The sequence below is a fragment of the Chiloscyllium plagiosum genome, unplaced genomic scaffold, assembly GCF_037043375.1.
Source record: "Chiloscyllium plagiosum isolate Xiang-an unplaced genomic scaffold, Cpla_swu_hap1 HiC_scaffold_9, whole genome shotgun sequence".
Lineage (NCBI taxonomy): Eukaryota > Metazoa > Chordata > Chondrichthyes > Orectolobiformes > Hemiscylliidae > Chiloscyllium > Chiloscyllium plagiosum.
Window position 1 is genome coordinate 3,697,836 of NW_028270147.1, and position 24,383 is coordinate 3,722,218.

At 43.8% G+C, this 24,383-nt stretch overlaps 1 protein-coding gene across 1 annotated transcript in view; it reads left to right on the forward strand.

Annotated features, from left to right (window-relative positions):
* Positions 1-24,383, forward strand: part of msh4 (mutS homolog 4) — a 129,010-nt gene that overhangs the window by 43,094 nt on the left and 61,533 nt on the right. The window contains exons 6-8 of the mRNA XM_087990305.1: positions 10,222-10,394; positions 13,824-13,891; positions 14,284-14,358. Of these exons, the coding sequence (XP_087846431.1) occupies positions 10,222-10,394; positions 13,824-13,891; positions 14,284-14,358 (316 nt within the window). The remainder of the gene's footprint in view (positions 1-10,221; positions 10,395-13,823; positions 13,892-14,283; positions 14,359-24,383) is intronic.

Genomic DNA, 24,383 nt, shown 5'->3' on the forward strand with positions numbered 1-24,383 from the left:
CCTCCGGCATTTCCCTGATTACAGATGTTAAGCTAACTGGCCTACAGTTACCTGCCTTTTGCCTAGACCCTCTTTGTTCCACTACAATCCTTGAGTTCACCATGAAACTCCGACCTTGATTTTACTTTTCAAAATGCAAGACCTCGCACTTATCTATATTAAACTCTATTTGCCATTTCTTGGCCCACTTCCCCAGCTGATCAAGGTCCTGCTGCAATTTCTGATAACCTTCCTCACTGTCCACAGTACCATCTATTTTAGTGTCATCAGCAAACTTACTAATCATATCTTGTACATTCTCATCCAAATCATTGGTATAGATAACAAACAGTAATGGGGCCAGCACCGACTCCGAGGCACTCCACCAGTCATAGATCTCCAGTCTGACAAGCATACTTCCACTATTACCCTCTGTTTCCTACCATTAAGTCAATTGTGTATCCAATTTGTCAGCTTGCCCTAGATTCCATGCAATCTAACCTTCCAGAGCAGCGTACCATGTGCAACCTTATCAAGGCCTTACTGAAATCCATATAGACCACGTCTACCATCCTGCCCTCATCAACCTTCCTGGTCACTTCATCAAAGAACTCTAACAAATTTGTGAGGCATGATCTCCCACTCACAAAGCAATGCTGACTACTCCTAATCAGGCCCTGCCATTCCAAATGCATGTATTTCTTGTCCCTCAGAATTTTCTCAAGTAACTTACCCACCACAAATGTAACACTTACTGGTCTATAGTTCCCAGGTTTTTCTTTGCAGTCCTTCTTGAACAATAACACAACATTCACTACCCTCAAGTCTTCCTGGACCTCACCCGTGGCTAATGATGATGCAAAAATATCATCCAGGGCCGTCGTAATGTTATATGGCACTATCACTGTGCTAAATGAATCAGACTTCAAACAGATCTAGCAACTCAAGACTGGGAATCCATGATGGGCTGTGATCAGTCAACAGCAGCAAAATTGTACTCCTGCAAAATCTGCAACCTCATGGACCAGCACATCCAAACAGGACTACTTGCATGCCCAATAGTATAAACAGCAAGTGATCGAGCTAACAGATCTCACAACCAATGGATCAGATCTAAGCTGTGCAGTCCTGCCATATCCAGTCATGAATTTAGTGGACAGTTAACTCACTGGAAGAGTAGCCTCCGCAAATATTCCCAATCTCAATAATGGAAGAACCCAGTACATTACTGCAAAAGATAAGGCTGAACCAGTCATAATAATATTCAACCAGAAGTGCTGAGTGGATGATCCATCTCAGCCTCATCCAGTGATCCCCAGCGTCACAGTTGCCAGTTTTCAGTCAATTCCATTCACTCTATGTAATATGAAGAAACAGTTGAAAGCAGTGGATACTGCAACGTTTTGGGCCCTGATTACATCCTGGCAAGAGTACTGAAGGTTTATGCTCCAGAACTTGCTGCTCCACTAGCCAAGTTATTCCATTATAGCTACAACACTGGCATCTACCCGACAATATGGAAAACTGCCCAGGTATGCCTGGTACATAAAATTTACCTTGGCCCATTACCACCCCATCAGTCTACTCTCAGTCATTAGTAAAGTGATGAAAGGTGTCATCATCAGTGCTATGAAGCAAATGTTTAGTAATGACCTGCTCAGTGACGCCCAGTTCAAGTTCTACCAGGGCCACTCAGTTCCTGACCTCATTAAAGCTTATATTACTGGCGAGCTTTTTGTTGCCCTTTGTTGTTTAGATTAGATTAGATTATTTACAGTGTGGAAACAGGCCCTTCGGCCCAACAAGTCCACACCGACCCGCCGAAGCGCAACCCACCCATACCCCTACATTTACCCCTTACCTAACACTACAGGCAATTTAGCATGGCCAATTTACCTGACCTGCACATCTTTGGACTGTGGGAGGAAACCGGAGCACCCGGAGGAAACCCACGCAGACACGGCGAGAACGTGCAAACTCCACACAGTCAGTCGCCTGAGGCGGGAATTGAACCCAGGTCTCTGGCGCTGAGAGGCAGCAGTGCTAACCACTGTGCCACCGTGCCGCCGTGTTCTTTGTAAGCTTCCCAATCCTCTGGTTTCCCACGCCCTTTGCCACATTATATGTTTTCTCTTTTGCTTTTATGTTTTGGAGAAAGTGAGGACTGCAGAAGCTGGAGATCAGAGTTGAGAGTGTGGTGCTGGAAAAGCACAGCAAGTCAGGCAGCATTCGAGGAGAGATGGACAGGTCCGGAGGGCGGTACCGAGTTGGAGGCTTGAGACTGGGATTATGTGGGGAGAGGGTAAATGAGGAAGCTGTTGAAATCCTGTATGGTCGCAGTGTCCCAAGGCAGAATATGAGGCATCCCTCCTCCAGGTGTTGGGTGGTAATGGTTTGGCGGTGAAGTAGACCTAGGACCTGCACAAGCCACAAGCCTCATTCCTGATGAAGGGCTTATGTCCAAAATGTTGATTCTCCTTCTCCTCGCATGCTGCCTGACCAGCACCACACTCTCAACTCTGATCTCCAGCTTCTGCTTTTATGCTTTCCCTGACTTCCCTACTCAGCCATGGTTGCTTCATCCTCATTATACCATTTTTCTTTTTCCTGGGAATGAATTCTTACTATGTCTCCTGAATTACTCCCAGATACTCCTGCCATTGCTGTTCTGCTGTCTTTCCTGCTGGGCTCCTCTCCCAGTTAATTCTGCCCAGCTCCTCCCTCATGCCTCTGTAGTTGCCTTTATTCAGCAGTAATATTGTTAACTGTGATTCTATTTTCTCCCTCTCAAATTGCATTCCTCCACCTTTTATTTAACCCCCCCCCCCCCCCCCCACCAAATTCCTTTTGAACCATATAAACCTTGGAATATCCAACAACCATTCCTGCCCCCTGTGATGTCTAAGTCTCCAATCCTATTATGATCACTGCTTCCTAAGTGTTCCTTCACCTTCAGCTCCCCTTATCAAGTTTTCCACATCACACAACACTAAAGTCAGTGTGATGGGTTGAAGTGTGTCTTTTTTAATGCAAGAAGTATCAGGAATAAGATGACCAACTCAGAGTATGGGTTCCACATACTTGGAACTATGTGTTATGGTCATTATGGAGACTTGGATATCACAGGGGGCAGGAATAGTTGTTGGATGTTCCAAGGTTTAGATGGTTCAAAAAGAATTGGCTGTGGGCGCGGTGGGGGAGAGGGGGTGTTAAGTAAAAGAGGTGGAGGAGTGTTATTGCTAATCAGGGATAGTGTCACAGCTGCAGAAAAGGATGTCATTAAAGAGGGTTTGTCAACAGAGAGACTATGGGGGGAAGTCAGATACAGGAAAGGAGCAGTCATTTTATTGGGAGTTTTCTACAGGCCCCCCAGTAGCAACAGAGACATGGAGGAGCAGATTGGGAGACAGATTTTGGAAAGGTGCAGAAGTAACACCCTGTTTTTAGATTACTTAAGTGTGGAAACAGGCCCTTCGGCCCAACAAGTCCACACTGACCCGCCGAAGCGCAACCCACCCAGACCCAATCCCCTACATTTACCCCTGCACCTAACACTACGGGCAATTTAGCATGGCCAATTCACCTGACCTGCACATTTTTGGACTGTGGGAGGAAACCGGAGCACCCGGAGGAAACCCACGCAGACACAGGGAGAATGTGCAAACTCCACACAGTCAGTCGCCTGAGGCGGGAATTGAACCCAGGTCTCTAGCGCTGTGAGGCAGCAGTGCTAACCACTGTGCCACCGTGCCGCCCACGGGTGACTTTGGCTGATTTTAACTTCCCTAATTTTGATTGGAACCTCTTTCGTTCAAAAAGTTTGGATGGAGCATTTTTGGAAAAGTGCAGAAAGAACACCCTGTTTTGGGTGACTTTAACTTCCCTAGCTTTGATTGGAACCTCTTTCGTTCAAAAAGTTTGGATGGAGCATTTTTTGACAGGTGTGACTAGGAAGGGTTCCTGACATAATATATGAATAGGCCAACGAGAGGGGAGGCCATATGGATTTGGTGCTTGGCAAAGAACCATGCCAGGTGTCAGATCTCTTGGTGGGAGAGCATTTCAGTGACAGTGATCACAACTCCTTGACCTTTACTACACTCATGGAGAGGGATAGGAGCAGACAGTATGGGAAAATATTTAATTGGGGGAGGGTAAATTACAATGCTATTTGGCAGGAACTGGGGCACCTAAATTGGGGACAGAAATATGGGGGTTCTTTAGGAAGCTCTAGCTGATAGTGTTAGACAGGTTAGTCCCACTGAGACAAGGAAGGGATGGTAGTTTGAAAGAACCTTGGGTGACTAGGGATGTGCAATATCTAGTCAAGAGGAAGCAGGAAGCTTACTTAAGGTTGAGGATGCAAAGATCGGATAGGGCTTTAGAGGGTTACAAGGTAGCCAGGAAAGAACTGAAGAATGGACTTAGGAGATCTAGAAGGGGGCATAAAAAAGCTTTAGCGAATAGGATTAGGGAAAACCCTAAGGTGTTCAGCACTTAAGTGAGGAACAAGAGGATGTTCAGAGTGAGGGTAGGGCCTATCAGGGATAGTGGAGGGAACTTGCGCCTGGAGTCGGAGGAGGTAGGGGAGGTCCTTAATGAATACTTTGCTTCAGTATTCACTACTGAGAGGGACCTTGACATTTCTGAGGACAGCATGAAACAGACTGATATGCTAGAACAGGTTGATGTTCGGAAGGAGGATGTGCTGAAAATTTTGAAAAAACATGAGGATAGATAAATCCTCTTGGCCAGACAGGATATACCATAAGTTACCACAGGAAGCGAGGGAAGAGATTGCTGCGCCTTTGGCAATGATCTTTGCATCTTCATTGTCCACTGGAATAGTGCCAGATGATTGGAAGGTGGCAAATGTTATTGCCTTGTTCACGAAAGGGAATAGGGATAATCCTGGGAATAACAGACCTGTCAGTCTTACGTCAGTGATGGGCAAAGTATTGATGAGGATTATGAGACTCAGGATTTATGATTATTTGGAAAACCTGTCAGCATGGCTTTGTGAGGGGCAGGTCATGTCTTACAAACTGAGCTGAATTCTTTGAGGATGTGACAAAAGACATTGATGAAGGTACACAGATTTTAGCAAGGTGTTTGATAAGGTTCTCCATGGTAGTTTCATTCAGAAAGTAAGGAGGCATGAGAAACAGGGAAAATATGGCTGTCTGGATACAGAATTGGCTGGCCCATAGAAGACAGAGGGTGGTGGTAGATGGGAAGTATTCAGCCTGGAGCTCGGTAACTGGTGGTGTTCTGTAGGGATTGGTTCTGGGACCTCTGCTCTTCGCGAATTTTAGAAATGACTTGGATGATGAAGTGAAAGGGTGAGTTAGTACGTTTGCCATTGACACAAAGATTGGTGGAGTTGTAGATAGTGTGGAGGGCTGTTGTAGGTTGCAACGGGACATTGACAGGATGCAGAACTGGGCTGATAAATGGCAGATGGAGTTCAACCTGGAAAAGTGTAAAGTCATTCACTTTGGAAGGTCAAATTTGAATGCAGAATACAGAGTTAAAGGCAGGATTCTTGGCAGTGTGGAGGAACAGAGGGATCTTGGAATCCATCCCTCAAAGTTGCCATCCAAGTTGATAGGGTTGTTAAGAAGGTCTATGGTGGGTTGGCTTTCATTAGCAGGGGGATTAAGTTTAAAAGCTGAGAGGTTATGTTGCAGGTCTGTAAAGCCCTGGTTAGACCACGTATGGAATATTGTGTTCAGTTCTAGTTGTCTTATTATAGGAAGGATGGGGAAGCTTTAGAGAGGGTGCAGAGTCAGATATATGAGGGACATTTAAGCAACTCTTGGTTAGGCGCACGGAAGACAGTACAATGAAGGATATGTCGGTTAGTCAGATCTTAGAGAAGGATAAAAGCTCAGCACAACATTGAGGGCTGAAGGGCCTGTTCTGTGTTTTAAATCTAGTATTGCCTGTCCCCTCATGAGCTCCACCACAAGCTGCTTCAAAAAGCCATCTCATACACATTCCACAAATTCCTTTTCTTACAATCCCTACCAACCTGATGTCCTCAATCCACCTGCATATTGAAATCCCCCATGATTACTGTAACTTTGCCTTTCTTACGCTCCTTTTCTATCTCCTAGCGTCTCTTGCGCCCAGTTCCTGACTACTGTTTGGAGGCCTGTGCATAACTCCTACTGTAGATTTCTTTTACCATTTCGGTTCCTCAATTCTTCCCACACAAATTCTACATCATCTGACCCTACTTTATTGCTTACTATTGATTTAATTCAATTTCTTACTAATAAGATCACCCCAACCCCTCAGCCCACCTGTCTATCTTTTTGATAAAATGTTAACCCTTGGATATTCAGCTCTCAATTCTGATCGCCTTGCAGCCACATCTCTATGATGCCCACCATGTCAATCCTGCCAATTTCGATCTGTGCCACAAGCTCATTTACTTTATTCCTTATACTGTGTACATTCAGATATAATACCATCAGACCTGTATTAACAGGCCCTCTTCTCATTGTCATTTGTTTGTCCAGTGTGCTTGAAGTTTGATTGTGAACCCCTTCCAAACACCCTGTCCTATTTGTGTCAATGCTAGAGACTTTAATAACCTCTCCTAAGTTCTCTTTCCCTGTCATTTCTTTCATATTTTACCATGCATTTGAATCCAGCCCTACAGATGTTAACCTGCTGCTTTGTTTCCCACTGGGGGATGTTTTACCCCTTTCCTCCCCCGCACTTCCTAGTTTAAAGTCCTCTTGACCAGCCCATTTATTTTTCTCGCTGGAACATTGGTCTCAGCTCGGTTCAGGTGGAGACCGCCCCAGCAGTACAGATCCCTCTTGTTCGAATTCTGATGTCAGTGCCCCATGAAAAGGAACCCCTGTTTCCCACATCACTCTTCTGGCCATGTGTTTACTTCCCTTATTCTCGTGTCCCTATGCCAATTTGCACATGGTTTAGGCAGCAATCCGGAGATTATAACCCTTCAGGACCTGTTCATTAATTTTGTTCCTAGCTCCTGATAATCCCTGAACAAGTCCTCTTTCCTAGTTTTGCCGATATTGTTTGTTCTGGCATGGACTACAACAACTGGATCCTCCCCCTCCCTCTCCAATCTTTTTTCAAGCTGGTCAGAGACATTCCTTACCCTGGCAGCGGGCAAGCGACACACCATGCAGGACTCTCGATCCTGCTTACAAAGGATACTATCTATCCCCCTAATTATAGAATCCCTTACAACTACCACTTGTCTTTTTGCTCCTGCCTCTTAAATGGCCTCCCGTCCCATGGTGCAGTGGTCAATTGATTCATTCTCCCTGCAGCCCTTTTCCTCATTCACACAGGGAGCAAATACCTCGTACCTGTTGGACAAGGTCAAGAGCTGAGGCTCCTCTGTTCCTGAATGCAGAATCCCTCGACCTGCCTCACTTGCAGTGACACCCTACTTACCAAATTTGAAATAATTAATCTACCAGATGCGACTGTATCCTGAAACAAAGCTTCCAGGGAACTCTCCTCCTCCCAGATGTGCCACAGTGTTTGAAGCCCATCTCATCAATTCAGAGCCGGACTTCTTCCAGCAAGCAACACTAAGAGACATTATGACCACAACCTTTAATTATTCAGTGTGTTACCATCATTGAATCCGCCACTCTCAATATCCTGGAGGTTACCATTGACCAGCAACTCATCTGGACGCACCACCTGGGGTGGCACGGTAGCTCAGTGCTTAGCACTGCTGCCTCACAGCACAGGGGGCTTGGGTTCATTTCCAGCTTTGGGCAAATGTCTATGTGGAGTTTGTACATTCTCCCATGTCTGCAAGGGTTTCCTCCAGGTGCTGTGGTTTCCTTTCTCTGTCCAAAGATGTGCAGGTTAGATGGATTAGCCATTAGCCATGCTAAATTGTCCATTGTCTGGGGATGTGTAGGTTTGGCGATTAGCCGTGGGGGTTGCAGGGACAAGGTAGGGAGATGTTTTTTGGTGGGATGCTCTTCGGGGGATGGTGTTGGACATGTTGGGCTAAAGGGCCTCTTTCCAAATAGTAGGGATTCTATATAAACACAGTGACTGCACGAGTAGCTCAGAGGCTCGGAATACTGCATTGAATAAATCAACTCTTGACTCCCTAAACCCTGTCCATGATCTACATGGCACAGGTGTGATGGAGTACTCCCCACTTTACTGTAAAAGTACAGCTCCAGTAGCACTCAAAAAGCTTCACATCATCCAGGACAAAGCAGCACACTTGATTGGCACTGCACCCACTTTGTTCACCATCGACATTTAGTAGTGATAGTGTGTATATCTACAAAATACACTGCAGAAATTCATGAAAGATCCTTAGCCCCTTCCAAATCCAGAGCCACTTCCATCTAGAAGGACCAGGACAGCAGATACATCAGAACACCACCACCTGCAAGTGTCTCCAAGCCAGTCACCATCCTGATTTAGAAATGTGTCATTCTTCTTTACTGTCACTGGGTCAAAATCCTGGAATTCCCTCCCTAATAGCATTGTGGGTCTCCTTACTGTCCATGGGCTGCAATGGCTCAGAAAGGCAGCTGACTCCCACCTTCTCACAGGGCAACAATGGACAGGCAATAAATGCCAGCTAGCCAGCAACACCCATGTTCCATGAGTGAATCAATCTAAAAACGTTCTAGTTATTCAAAACTTGAGGTAATTTTCCTTCACTACCAGATCTGCATGTTTCATTTAACTGTTCCAGTCTCATAAGCTGCGATGCTTTTTTTCCCACGAGCACTCACGCTACCAAGATTTTCTCAGTCTTCCATTAAAAGTTTTTGCAGATTTACAATGAAATATCTCTCGTCTGGATGTTTTCATAAACAACAACCTTTACATTGAGGAAACCTATTCCCTTAACCGTCTTCAACAATCTCTGTTTCTAGGAGAATGTATTAAGACTATAAGAAATAGAGCCAGGAGCATACCTTCCAGCCACTCGAGCCTGCTGGTCCAACATTCCTTGATACGTGGCTGATCCAACAGTCCTCATTCCACTTCCTTGCCCCTTTCCCTGTAGCGCTTGATTCTCCAACTGATCAAGAATCTATCTCAGTTTAAACATACACAAGAACTCTGTCTCTACAGCACTCTGTGGCAAGGAGTGGGCATAGCTTTAAATTAAGGGGTGGTAGGTATAGGACAGATGTTAGGGGTAGATTCTTTACTCAGCGAGTCGTGAGTTCATGGAATGCCCTGCCAGTAGCAGTGGTGGACTCTCCCTCTTTATGGGCATTTAAACGGGCATTGGATAGGCATATGGAGGATAGTGGGCTAGTGTAGGTTAGGTGGGCTTGGATCGGCGCAACATCGAGGGCCAAAAGGCCTGTACTGCGCTGTATTTTTCTATGTTCTATGTTCTATGAGTTCCAAAGACTGACAACTCTCTGAGAGAAGAAATTCCTCCTCATCTCAGTCTTAAATTGACACTCCTTTATTCTGAGGCTGTGGTCCTAAATTCTCCCAAAAGGGAAACATCCTCTCAGTATTTAAGAATCCTTTATGTTTCAGTGAGATCACTTCTCATTCTAAACTTCAGTGAGTAGAGTTCCAATCTGTTTAATCTTTGCTCATAAGACAACACGTCCCGGTCAGGAAGCATCTGAGTAAACCAACTACCTTCTTGCCTCTGATTTCAGTCAGGCTTCTTTTGAACTGCTTCTGATTAAATGAGAAGAAAACTTACTTATTTTAGCTTCAGCTAAGCTAATGAAAAACTTCTCCTGTCTTAAAACCCCACAATATAAGAAAGTCTCCATTAATCCACCTGAAGGCCTCCAGTCATCAGCTCTTTGACACATACTGGTTTAAAATCATGGTTCTGAAAAAAAAAATCATCAAACCCCTTTACACAAGTAAACCAAATCTGTATATCACTAGGTTAAAACTCAAACTCTGAAAAATTATAAACATATATAAATGACACATAAATGATACATCACTGTATCCTCCTCACAACTTGCTTTCGTATCTATCACCTTCTTGTTCTGATGAAGGAGTAAATCATTGACTTGAAACGTTCGCCCTACTGCATTCATCTTCCCACAGTATGGCTGCCAAACCTCACAAAAATTGCCACATAGTCTCCAAAGTACTGCTCTGTGCATTAAAAAAAGGGAGAATAGTCTCAGGCTAGGGGGCTGAATGGCCTCCTCCTGTTCCTGACAGTTGCTTTATTGAGTCATGATTTATTTGTTTGTCTGCGGCTTTATTTTGTAGAAATAATCATACGCTATATGGCGTCCTGAACTACACAAAGACAGCTGGAGGGAGTCGCAGACTTCGCTCAAACATCTTGGAGCCCCTGGTTGATGTGGAGACCATTAACACAAGATTGGACTGTGTCCAAGAACTCCTGGAGGATGAGGATCTCTTCTTCAGCCTTCAGTCCGGTCAGTCTGCTTGTTGTTTTCTGGCAATATTAGGTATATTGCAATAAGATTACGAAAGAGTTGAGATAGAAAAAAAACATTATTTCTGCTTTCGTGAGGAGTAGAACTTGGTGCCAAAAGTATAAGGTCACCTCTAATAAATCCAGTAGGAAATTCAAGAGATTTTTTTTTCACAGGAGAATGTAGAATTCACTAATATAGGGAGTAGCTGAGATAAACAGCTAAAAATGCATTTAAGGGAAAATGATAAACCCTGATAAACTGGATAGATAAAATCAAATGATTCCACAGCCAATGGGTCAGATTTAAACTCTACAGTCCTGCCTCATCTAGTAATGAATTATGATGAGCAATTAAACAGTAGAACAGTGCTTTGGCATTTCTGCCTCACAGCTCCAGGGACCGGATTTGATTCCAGGCAACTGTCTGTGGGGAGTTTGCATGTTCTCCCCATGTCTGTGTGGGTTTCCTCCAAAGATGCGCAGATTAGGTGGATTGGCAATGCTAAAAATTGCCCCATGGTGTCCATTGATGTACAAGTTAGATGGGTTAGCCATGGTAGAAAACCACATGCAGGATTACGTGGTCTGGATGGGATGTTTTTCAGAGAATTGGTGCAGATGTGATGGGCCAAATGGTCTCTTTCTGCACTATGGTGATTTTATGATTCTATAAACTCATTGGAGAAGGAGATTCCACAAGTATTCTAATCCTCAGTGATGAGGAAGTCCACCACATTGATGCAAAAGAAACATTTACATCCACCTTCAGCCCAAAGTGCTGACCCACACATCTTCACAGATGCCAGTCTGTAGCTAATTTGATTCAGTCCACATTTTCTCAAGAAATAGATGAAAGCATTGGATGCTGCAAAGGCTATGGATGCCAACAGTGTTCCAGCAATGAAGACTTGACTCCAGAATTAGCAGTGCCTTTGGCCAAGCTATTCCAGTCCAGCTACAACATCTACCTCACAATGTGTAAAATTGCCCAGGTATATCATATCCATGAGTCCAACCCAGAAAATTAGCGAAGTATCAATTTCATTGAGTTTTCGTGAAGGATTTCTCTCTAAGGGACTTAGCAAGTTTTCTTGCCGCATCTTACCAACCCTGCCTCATTAACTATCGATCCACCTTCACTGGCAACCTCTTGTCTGATTTTATCTCCATTCCACTACTTGCCATAATCAGAGCAACTGTCCATTGCCAGGATATCCCACAATGGATCAGAATTCACAGCACCAGTGCTTCTGCACCTGATCAAGCTCTGTCAGTCCGGATCTGCCCTGCATGAGAGAAAATCGGAACCCCACTTTGCAGACAGGCAGCTGGAGGTGCTACTGGATGGGAAGGTGTAGAAGCGAGACTGGCATGGAGACTACAACACTAAACCAAGCACCTGGCCTGAGTCATCTCAGTCAGTGCAGTCTGAGCCTTCTGGGGGAATGCATAGCAATATAGAAAAAGTCACTCCACTCCACCAATGTAAGGGCCACCACCTTCTCTCCAATACCTCACATTCACTCCATCTTTGCTACTGTACCCACCTTCCACCAAGACTCATGCTCTAACCCTCTTACTATTGTCTGCAACAACTTACCTCACTTGCTCTCATGAGTTCACCCTCTGACACCATTAGGGCGGCACAGTGGTTAGCACTGCTGCCTCACATCGCCCGAAACCCGGGTTCAATTCCCACCTCAGGCGACTGACTGTGAAGTTTGCACATTCTCTGCGTGGGTTTCCTCCGGGTGCTCCGGTTTCCTCCCACAGTCCAAAAATGTGCAGGTTAGATGAATTGGCCATGCTAAATTGCCCGTAGTGTTAGGTGAAGGGGTAAACGTAGGGGAATGGGTCTGGGTGGGTCGTGCTTCGGCGGGTCAGTGTGGACTTGTTGGGCCGAAGAGCCTGTTTCCATACTGTAAGTAATATAATCTAATCTAGTCTTGTATGCCCATTGTGCTGTATGCCCATTGTGCTGCCTATTCAATTGCTCTGAACCCCACACTACTTGCACCAACAGTAACAGCTATGCCACTTACTTTCATCTCCCCTAATGTCTCCTTTCTCTCTTATCCAGGAGTGAAACAGCCCCACTATAGACAAGAATGAGTCAAGACAGGTTGTGGGCTGCCTGACATGAATTTTCTCTTCCTTAGGGTGAGATGATCCTGACTGAAACCATGCCAAGTAGTTGATTGTGTTGAAGCCCCTAGTCTGGTATCCAAGGCTGTCCTTGACTTGTGTTGGACCACCCTGAGCAAAAGTTATCTCCCTTAAGTTGCTTGAGAACTGCAGAAAAACAAGACAAAGTTCCTTTTGTGTCTGCGCTAAATAGCATGACAATGAATTGGTATCTCTGGCTGAAGCACTGTTCATCCTAATGAAAATCTTGCTCCGATGCCTGGAGCTTAGTTAAAACATGCATCAAATTGTTCCCATTGTTGAATGGGAATCACAGAATCCCTACAAAGTGGAAACAGGCCATTTGGTCCATCGAGTCCACACCAACCCTCTGAACAGCATCCCACCCAGACCCAACCCCCTACCTTATCTCTGTAACTCTGCATTTCCCATGGCTAATCCACATAGTCTGCATATGCCTGGTTACTATGGGACACTTTATCATGGCCAGTCCACCTAATCTGCACATCTTTGGATTGTGGGAGGAAATCGAAGTACCCGGAAGAAACCCACGTAGACATGGGGAGAATGTGCAAACTCCACACAGACAGTTGCCCGAGGCTGGAATTGAACCCAGGCCACTGGAGCTCACTGGATCTCTTGCACAATTTTCCCACAGTTCTTAACATAGCCCACATCATTCAGGCCTCTGTAACATTCCACCCACCCTTTCCACATCCAACATTTAGTAATGTACTCTTTTAATCAAATCACCTCATACTGTTCTGAGCACCAGTGGAATCAAACCCAGCCTGTCTAACCTGTCTGCTGATTTCAGGTATCATCTAGTCAACCTCCTCTGAAATGTTTCAACCTATCTATATTCATCTGCAAATTTCTTATGTCTTCTTCACCATTCACGTACCATGACTTTACACTCCTCATCGAAGTCATTGATGTTAATTGTAAATCATTGAAGCTCCAGCACATAACCCTTGTGGGGCTCCAGTCATCATATCTTGCTAATCAGATAACTGTTTCCTGCCAGCTATCCATTCTACTATGTTAGCCGCTACTTGATGAGCTTTTATTTTCTGCAAGAACTTGTGATTTGGCAGCTTATTAAATGCCTTCTGGAAATCCAAGTGTGGTATGTCTGCAGGCTCCTCTTTATCCACAGCATGTTACCCCTTCAAACAATCTAGAGACTGCTCTCCTGATATCAGTCTGAGTTTAATATGACTTGATTGCATTGTTAAATATATGTTTACATAAACTGTATCCTTGTGTTTTATCTCTGCAGTAATTTCACGGTTCTTGGATACTGATCAGCTCCTATCTGTCCTAGTGCAGATTCCAAAGCAAGACACTGTATGTTTCTTATGTTACTTTCTCTATGCCGTTTGAGAATTTTTAAAATTATGTGTAGTTCTAATAAAGTTTATAACACATTCAGACCTTTTTCACTTTTCTGTCAGAAAGTAGCTCCTGTGATTATTTGCCAAACCATGAATCACAGAGTGCCCATGACATATTTTCTGACCCACATGTTAGTTCACTGAGCTAACTGGCCTTAAAAAGGTTTATTATATCAGCTATCTAATATGGATCCATGCCATGCTGCCCTCTAGAGCTTTAAAGTATACGTTATTAGATATGTTTTTCAAGCATATTTGACTCAGACGTTTACATTCCTTTAAGTTAGGGATTGTTAGTTCTAATTGTTGATGGCAATTACAAAATATCTTGAGTTTACTTAACAGGTACAGGCAGCTGAATCCAAGATCACAAACCTAATTTACCTGAAGCATACTTTGGAGTTAGTGGAGCCACTGCAGGTATTGACTGGAGAAAATGTGTACATAAAGTGGGTGAGCAACCAAAGAAGAGTGTATATTGTCAGTGTGATGACTTTATTGAAAAGGATGAAATCAATACAATCAGATTTTTCATGGTGTATAGGAATAAATGAACACAAAAACAAAATATTCAAGATACCAGAAATCTGAAATACCATATATACTCATGTACAGGTCCAATTTTGAAGATGGCTTTTGAAAGCTGAAATTAGGGGGTCGACTAATACGCAGGCACAAGTTTTTAGGGGCTGAGATTCATGCTGCTCTTCTTAACGATATTAACTTTTGGATGTATAGTGAACAAAGTGCAATAAGTACCGATTGACTTAGTACCGGTTTGAATGCATGAATGAATGAATCAAAATGTTCTGTAGTAAAGTTAGTATGGTAAGTAGAGTTATGAATGAATGGAGATGTGATACCTTAAACAAAGAGTGTTGGGTAGATATACCAATCTAAATGAATGAATGCGATTTAATATGATATTGTAGGGTCAACTTATACGATATGATACATGGAAAATACAAGATTTTTTGGCCTTAAATAAGAGATCTGTTTATATGTGAGATTGATCTGTACACGAGTATATACAGTAGATAAGGCTGGCAACCTCAGCAAGTCAGAAAACATCTCTGGAGAGAACAGCTGAAAAGTTCTGATGTAAGGCCACAGGCCTGAAATGTCCTCTCCATTGATGCAGCCTGAACTACTGAATATTTCCAATTTTTTTTTTAACTAAGAATAAGCATAACTGTGTTACCTACTCTATTGGGTACAGATTTAAATTTTGCTTCTGGTCGGTGTGATCCAGGTTGTGTGGCTCCAACATCACGTGTTACATTAACCACCTTCCATTAACCCATTTAATGAAAGCATTAACTTTCCTTTGGAGTGTCTGCAGATTATAATCTCGCTCATCTGCACTTACTTCTCTTCATATATGCTGTGATTAGATAATCTTTTAATCTGCATCTAATGCAGTTAAACCAGTTTTAGTTCATAGTTCAAAACTGACTGTAGCACTAGTATCACCCAACACATCAACCCTATATTGACCCCAAGTTGCTTTCTCAATTAATTCCTTTACAATTCTCCTTTACATGGTTTATAGAGCTTCCAGAGTACTAATGTACCATCTTCCTACAACAGTGTGTGGCTCTCTCTTAAGTTAATCAAGTGTGTCAATCTTCAGCCATCTTTCCTGAGGACTCATTACTCTCTGTTGCAATAGAAACTTTCCTGAACTTTGACCTAAACTAGCCTTTTGCAAAATGTACAAATATTTCATCACCTCTGAACACCACAAATGGCTTCACAATGATGTACTTTATGAACCAGAGCCCTAAGTTTGTTTTGTATTTTTCATTCTTCCATAGAGTTCAAGAATGCTGGCGAGGCCAACATTTATTGCCTATGAGTAATTGTGCATAATATATGAAGCATCATATCTCTCTCCCTCTCAAAGGTCCAACTACCTCACTATCACTCCCACATCCCTAGGTAATCTCATTACCGTTCTTGTTATTAACTTGCATGGAGTTAGTTTGGTCATTTTACTGGGTGTTGCCCAGAGTTCTTGTAGGACATTAGGCCACAGATCTGCGATTTCTCCTGGATGACTTTAGCTAAGTTTTCTCTTTAATGTCCTATTCATCCTCTCCTCCATGCCTGAGTTGCAGGGCTGATGGGGGATGTAGAAGTTTTGATCAATCCCCGGTAATTTACAAACTTCCTGAATCACTCGTCTTATAAAATATGTTCCTTGATCAGAATCCATCTGTGATGGAATTCTCCATCTAGGGATTATCATTACTGGAACAACAGTTGTGGCTAGATAGTAGCATGTGGAATAGGTTTGTTGCCACCTCATAAATTGGTCAATAATGACCAAATAATGAGTCTTTCCTTGACTTGGTGTGAAAGCTACTTGCAACTGTTCCCAAGGTCCCTTTAGCCAGGGCTGATGTCACATTGATTGGTTTTCCCAGATTGTGTTGGGCACATACAAGACATTGCTGGCAATTATTTGCCCTGTCTCTTTCCATTCCCTGAATTACTAGCATCTGCTTATCCTCCCTTATGTGAGGATACTTATGTTCTTCATACTTTATAAACCTTTATAAGGTCAAACCTAAACTTCCTATGCTCCAGTGAAAGAAATCCCAGCCTATCCAGTCTTTCCCTATAACTCAAACCCCCCAGTCCTGGTTACATCCTTGTAAATCTTTTCTGCACCCTCTCCAATTTCATGATATCCTTCCCATAGCAGGGCGATGAGAACCATACACATTATTCCAAAATTGGCCTCACCAACGTCCTTACAATCTCATCATGACATCCCAACTCTATATTCAGGTCTGAGCAGTGAAGACAAACCTGCCAAACACTTTCTTTACCACCTGTCTATCAGTGATGCAACTTTCAAGGAACTATGCACCTAAAACCCCTAGGTCTCTCTGTTCGACAACACTACCCACGGCGCTATCATTAACTGTGTAAGTCTAACCTCGTTCATCTTACCAAAATGAAACATGTCGCATTTGTCTCAATTGAACTCAATCTGCCACTCATCAGCCCATTGGCCCAATTGATCAAGATCACTTTGTACATTAGATAACCTCTTCATTGTTTGTTATACCACCAATTTTGGTGTCATTGACAAACTGTTCCTATGCTTCCTATGTTATCATCCAAATAACTTATATAAGTGACAAACAACAGTAGATCCACCAGTAGATCCACCTTTCTAAATGGGCGGCACGGTGGCACAGTGGTTAGCACTGTTGCCTCGCAGCGCCAGAGACCCGGGTTCAATTCCCGCCTCAGGCGACTGACTGTGTGGAGTTTGCACGTTCTCCCCGTGTCTGCGTGGGTTTCCTCCGGGTGCTCCGGTTTCCTCCCACAGTCCAAAGATGTGCAGGGCCAGGTGAATTGGCCATGCTAAATTGCCCGTAGTGTTGGGTAAGGGGTAAATGTAGGGGTAGGGGTATGGGTGGGTTCGCTTCGGCGGGTCGGTGTGGACTTGTTGGGCCGAAGGGCCTGTTTCCACACTGTAATGTAATCTAATGTAATGTAATGTAATCTAATCTAATCTAAAAAACCTGTGGAACACTGCTGGCCACAGGCCTCCAGTCTGAAAAACAATCCTCCACCACTACCCTCTGTCGCCTACTGTTAAGCCATGTTTGTATCTGTAGTGATTGGAACGAGGGCGAGGTGGATCCCATTGAGGATGAGAACCCTGATTAGGTTTGTTAACCTGCACTAATCAGATAGCGTGGGCTGACAGATATAAACAGTAGCCTCTGTTTCCTTTCTTCGTGGTGGTGGAAAATAAATAAAGATTTACGCATTTGTTTTTCACTGTGACTCACACTTGCACACACACAACATGGGTGTTGGCAGAAAATACAAGCACTACCGCTGTTAGGCGGTGGTGAGGGGGTAGATTAAAATAAGAAAAAGAAAAGAAAAAAAATATGAACAGTAGTCTCAGAAATTCTCCTCATTCTAGCAACTGGCTCTAAGGTAGCCGGTCATAGTGCATGAACTGTGCACGTGTAACTGAAGGATGATTATTTACTGGCCTCCATTTCAGTCCATTGGCAAGCTGTCCCTGAATTCCATGTGATCTAACTTTACTAACCAGTCAACATGCAGAACCTTAGCAAAGGCCTTGCCAAAATCCATGTAGACAATATCAGTGGCTCTGCTTTCATCTATCTTCTTGGTCACATCCTCAGAAACTCAATCAAGTTTATGAGACAGTATTTCCCACCACAAAGCCATGCTGACTATTCTTAATGAATCCTTGTCTTTCTAAATGCATGCAAATCCTGTCTCAGAATCACCTCCAACAACTTAGCCACAATTCACGTCAGACTCACCAGCCTATAGTTTTTAGTCTTGAATTTTGTTTCATTAACATTCCAAGAAACAAAACAAAAAAAATTGTGAATACTTTTCAGACGGACTTCTGTTTTAAACGGGTTTTTCAGGGGTGACAGATAATGGCTGGGGATTTTTAAATTCTAAATTTAGAAGTTAAAAATATTATCTGTGTTTTAAAGGGCTTTATTTTTACATTGCAGAAGTTTGTTTTGAAAAACTAAGCAGTTTTTTAAAAATAAATTGTGTTTTCATTTTGGGGAGTTCTACACGTGGTCAAACTGGAGAATATTTTCTTTGCTTCGAGGAATTTATTGAAGAGGAATCAGTTTTTATTCATTTAATCAGCTGAGCAGTTGATTTTATTAATGTTTTATATGTTTGATATGTATTTTTTAAAATTTTTCCATTGCAACATTATTTTCTATAGGTAATGAAAGGTAGTTTATTTTACATATCAGGTGTTATTGAAAGTTTCTTTTTTTAGGTTTAATGTTATTTTGGAAACGTGAAGTACAAAATGAGATGGCTAATAGGTTTAGAAAAGCACGATCAGTCAAAGAGATGGGTGACAGTTGGGCAAGATAAGAAGATTGTTCAAAAGTCTCTGTTGGCTATTCCTCTATCAAATAAATAGATATTCAGTTTTTGGAACTGTTGAAGGGAATTGTCTCTCAGAGGAAAATGGAAGGGGCAGTCAGTTATTGTGTACATGGAATGATTCTTATTTTGGGCAGCATTTGACAAAATTTAGTAGAATTATTCTTATAGGGAAAATTCCTGTCGGCATAGATAGAAGATTCTGTGGCTGTATAAATTTGGGTAGTTTGTTGATTTTGTGGTACCAGGATTTAGAGCGTCTCTAAACGTTTCAAACATATTGCTAACGCTGAAACTGAGAAGCCAGAAATGATTGTACGCATTGGTAGGGAATGTTTAGGGAAAAGATTAAAACAGTACAGACTGAATTTAAGAGGTTAGGTAGAAGATTAAAACATAGAACCTTAAAAGTAATAATCTCTGATTTATACCCAATGCTAAACTCAAACGAGAAAAGTAATAAAATGATTAAGGAGCTAAATCAATGGCTGAAGAGCTGGTGTATTGTTCAGGATTCAGGTTTTTGGACAATTGGAATGTCTTTCGGGATAGAAAAGGATGAGCTAACCTGAACCAAAATGGGACCAATATTTTAGTAGCGAAATTTGCTCGTTCCATTAAAGGAGACTCTATACTAATTGAAGGGGGAGTGGAGGAATTCGAAGTAGCAGTGTAGATAGAAGGTTTGTTGGGGAAGGTTCTGAATGTGAAGAGAGCATGTCAGTTACAAAAGAAATTCAAGAGAGAATCAGAGTATATAGTAACTCTGAAGAACTAAGAACAAGGAGTCTTATAGGTAAGGCTGATGAACTCAGGGCATGTTTAAGAATATGGGATTGGGACATAGAACATAGAACAGTACAGCACAGAACAGGCCCTTTGGCCCATGATGTTGTGCCGAACATTTGTCCTAGCTTAAGCACCCATCCATGTACCTATCCAATTGCCGTTTAAAGGTCACCAAAGATTCTGACTCTACCACTCCCACAGGCAGCGCATTCCATGCCTCCACCACTCTCTGGGTAAAGAACCCACCCCTGACATCTCCCCTATACCTTCCACCCTTCACCTTAAATTTATGTCCCCTTGTAACACTCTGTTGCACCTGGGGAAAAAGTTTCTGACTGTCTACTCTATCTATTCCCCTGATCATCTTATAAACCTCTATCAAGTCACCCCTCATCCTTCGCCGTTCCAACGAGAAAAGGCCTAGCACTCTCAACCTATCCTCGTACGACCTATTCTCCATTCCAGGCAACATCCTGGTAAATCTTCTCTGCACCCTCTCCAAAGCTTCCACATCTTTCCTAAAGTGAGGCGACCAGAACTGCACACAGTACTCCAAATGTGGCCTAACCAAAGTCCTGTACAGTTGCAACATCACTTCACGACTCTTGAATTCAATCCCTCTGCTAATGAACGCTAATACACCATAGGCCTTCTTACAAGCTCTATCCACCTGAGTGGCAACTTTCAAAGATCATGAACATAGACCCCAAGATCCCTCTGTTCCTCCACCTCACTAAGAACCCTACCGTTAACCCTGTATTCCGCATTCTTATTTGTCTTCCCAAAATGGACAACCTCACACTTGGCAGGGTTGAACTCCATCTGCCACTCCTCAGCCCAGCTCTGCATCATATCTAAGTCTCTTTGCAGCCGACAACAGCCCTCCTCACTATCCACAACTCCACCAATCTTCGTATCGTCTGCAAATTTACTGACCCACCCTTCGACTCCCTCATCCAAGTCATTAATAAAAATTACAAACAGCAGAGGACCCAGAACTGATCCTTGCGGAACTCCATTTGTAACTGGGCTCCAGGCTGAATATTTGCCAACTACCACCACTCTCTGACTTCGACCGGTTAGCCAGTTATCTATCCAATTGGCCAAATTTCCCTCTATCCCATGCCTCCTGACTTTCCACATAAGCCTACCATGGGGTTTTGCCTGTCCTCGGATTTTGTCTGTCCTCGGATGCTGCCTGAACTGCTGTGCTCTTCCAGCACCACTAATCCAGAATCTGGTTTCCAGCATCTGCAGTCATTGTTTTTACAACCTTATCAAATGCCTTACTAAAATCCATGTATACTACATCCACTGCTCTACCCTCATCCACATGCTTGGTCACCTCCTCAAAGAATTCAATAAGACTTGTAAGGCAAGACCTACCCTTCACAAATCCGTGCTGGCTGTCCCTAATCAAGCAGTGTCTTTCCAGATACTCATAAATCCTATCCCTCAGTACCCTTTCCATTACTTTGTCTACCACCGAAGTAAGACTAACTGGCCTGTAATTCCCGGGGTTATCCCTATTCCCTTTTTTGAACAGGGGCACAACATTCGCCACTCTCCAGTCTCCTGGTACCACCCCCGTTGACAGTGAAGACGAAAAGATCATTGCCAACGGTACTGCAATTTCCTCTCTTGCTTCCCACATAATCCTAGGATATATCCCGTCAGGCCCGGGGGACTTGTCTATCCTCAAGTTGTTCAAAATGTCCAACACATCTTCCTTCCTAACAAGTATCTCCTCTAGCTTATCAGTCCGTTTCACACTCTCCTCTTCAACAATACGGTCCCTCTCGTTCGTAAATACTGAAGAAAAGTACTCATACAAGACCTCTCCTATCTCTTCCGACTCAATACACAGTCTCCCACTACTGTCCTTGATCGGACCTACCCTCGTTCTAATCATTCTCATGTTTCTCACATACGCATAAAATGCCTTGGGGTTATCCTTGATCCTATCCGCCAAAGATTTTTCATGCCCTCTCTTAGCTCTCCGAATCCCTTTCTTCAGGTCCCTTCTGGCAATCCTGTATCCCTCCACTGCTCTGTCTGAACCCTGTTTCCTCAACCTTATGTAAGCCTCCTTCTTGCTCTTTACAAGACATTCAACCTCCCTTGTCAACCAAGGTTCCCTCACACGACCATCTCTTTCCTGCCTGACAGGTACATACATATCAAGGACACGTCGTATCTGTTCCTTGAAAAGGTTCCACATTTCAACGACATCCTTCCCTGACAGCCTATGCTCCCAATTTATGCTCCTCAGATCCTGTCTTACAGCATCGTAATTACCCTTCCCCCAATTGTAAAACCTACCCTGTTGCACGCACCTATCTCTCTCCATAACCAAGGTGAAAGTCACAGACTTGTGGTCACCATCATCAAAATGTTCACCCACTAACAAGCCCATCACTTGTCCCGGTTCATTACCGAGTACCAAATCCAATATGGCCTCCCCTCTGGTCGGACAATCTACATACTGAGTTAGAAAAGCTTCCTGGACACACTGCGCAAACACCGCCCCATCCAATCTACCTGATCTAAAGAGCTTCCAATCAATATTTGGGAAGTTGAAGTCGCCCATGACTACTACTCTGTGGCTTCTGCACCTTTCCAAAATTATTTCCCAATCTGTTTCTCCACATCTCTGCTGCTACTGGGGGGCCTATAGTAAACACCCAACAAGGTGACTGCACCTTTCCTATTTCTGACTTCAGCCCATACTACCTCGAAAGGTAGATCCCCCTCGAACTGCCTTTCTGCAGCCGTTATACCATTTCTAATTAGCAATGCCACCCCCCCCTCCTTTTTTACCACCCTCCCTAATCTTACTGAAACATCTGTAACCACGAACCTCCAACAACCATTCCTGTCCCTCTTCTATCCACGTTTCCGTGATGGCCACAACATCGTAGTCCCAGGTACCGATCCACGCCTTAAGTTCACCCACCTTATTTCTGATACTCCTTGCGTTGAAGTATACGCACTTGAACCCATCTCTGTGTCCGCAAGTATTCCCTGTCAGTGCTACCTTCATCACAGCCTCCCTACATTCTTGGACATCCTGACAAACAGCTAGCCTACTTGCTGGACTACAAGTCCGGATCCCATCCCCCTGCCAAATTAGTTTAAACCCCCCCGAAGAGTGCTAGCAAACCTACGCCCCAGGATATTGGTGCCCTTCTGGTTCAGGTGCAACCCGTCCTGCTTGTACAGGTCCCACCTTCCCCAGAATGCAGTCCAATTGTCCAAATACCTGAAGCCCTCCCTCCTACACCATTCTTACAGCCACGTGTTCAACTGCACTCTCTCCCTATTCCTTGCCTCACTGTCACGTGGCACCGGCAACAACCCAGAGATGACGACTCTCTCTGTCCTAGCTTTTCTGGCTGCACACCCACCCCCTTAAGGATTCTGAAGACACGGTCCGAGACGTCTCGGACCCTGGCACCCGGGAGGCAACAAACCATCCGAGAGTCTCGGCCCTGTCCACAGAACTGCCTGTCCGTCCCTCTGACTAGAGAGTCTCCTATAACTAGCGCTCTCCTCCTCTCCCCCTTTCCCTTCTGAGTCTCAGAGCCAGACCTCGCGCCACAGACCCGGTCACTGCAGCTTATCTCTGCTAGGCCGTCCCCCCCCCAACAGTATCCAAAGCGGTATACTTATTGTTTAGGGGAACGACCACAGGGGATCCCTGCACTGCCTGCTTCCTCCCCTTCCCACCTCTAACTGTTACCCAGCTACTTCTGTTCTCTGGCGTAGCTATGTTCCTGTAGCTTCTATCTATCACCCTCTCAGCCTCTCGAATAATCCTCAGTTCATCCAACTCCAGTTCCAGTTCCCTAACTCGTTCTGTGAGGAGCAGGATCTGACTGCATTTCCTGCAGATGAAGTCGGCAGGAGTATCGGTGGTCACCCCTACCTCGAACATCCTGCAGGAGGAACATTCCACTGCCTGCGCTGCCATTACTCTACACTTCGTCTCCAAAGCAAGAACACTGAGTAGCTTACCTGTAGACTTTAGAATTAGGTTAGAGGAGGAGGATGGGAGGGAGGCCCTACTATGTAGGGCCTGGGGTCTAGAACACACCCACTCAAATATCAATCACTTACCTTCCCGACCAGCTCTGCGCTCCAACCTCACTTCCGCCCAGCTCGCGCCGCTCTCTGCTGTGAAACGTCACAGCTATTACAGAAACTTTGCTGAGAGATGGACAAGACTGGCAGCTCAATGTTCCAGGTTTTATAAGCTATAGAAGGATAAGAAAGGAGGTGGGGTTGGCATTTTTGATTAAGGAATACATTACTGCTGTTACTAGAAAAGATATCTTGAAAAATCATCCAGTGAAAATATATGGGTAGAAATAAGAAAGGAAAGATCATCTTAATGGCATTATGCTATACGGCCTCCAATAGTAAGAGAGAAATTGGGAAACAAACATGTAGGGAGATCTCAGATATATGTAAGCATAATAAGGTTGTAATAATGGGGAATGTTTCCAAACATTGAATGTGGCTACTGTAGTGTTAAAGGTTTGGATGGTGAAGAATTTGTGAAATGTGTTCAAGAAAATTTTTGTCAATTTGTGGATATTCCTATTAGAGACGGAACAAAATTGGATCTTATTTTGGGCAATACAGCAGGGTCAGCAACTGAAGTAAAATTCTAGCAATCATAATTCTAGTAGTTTCAAAATGGTTGTGGAAAATGATAAGCTTTC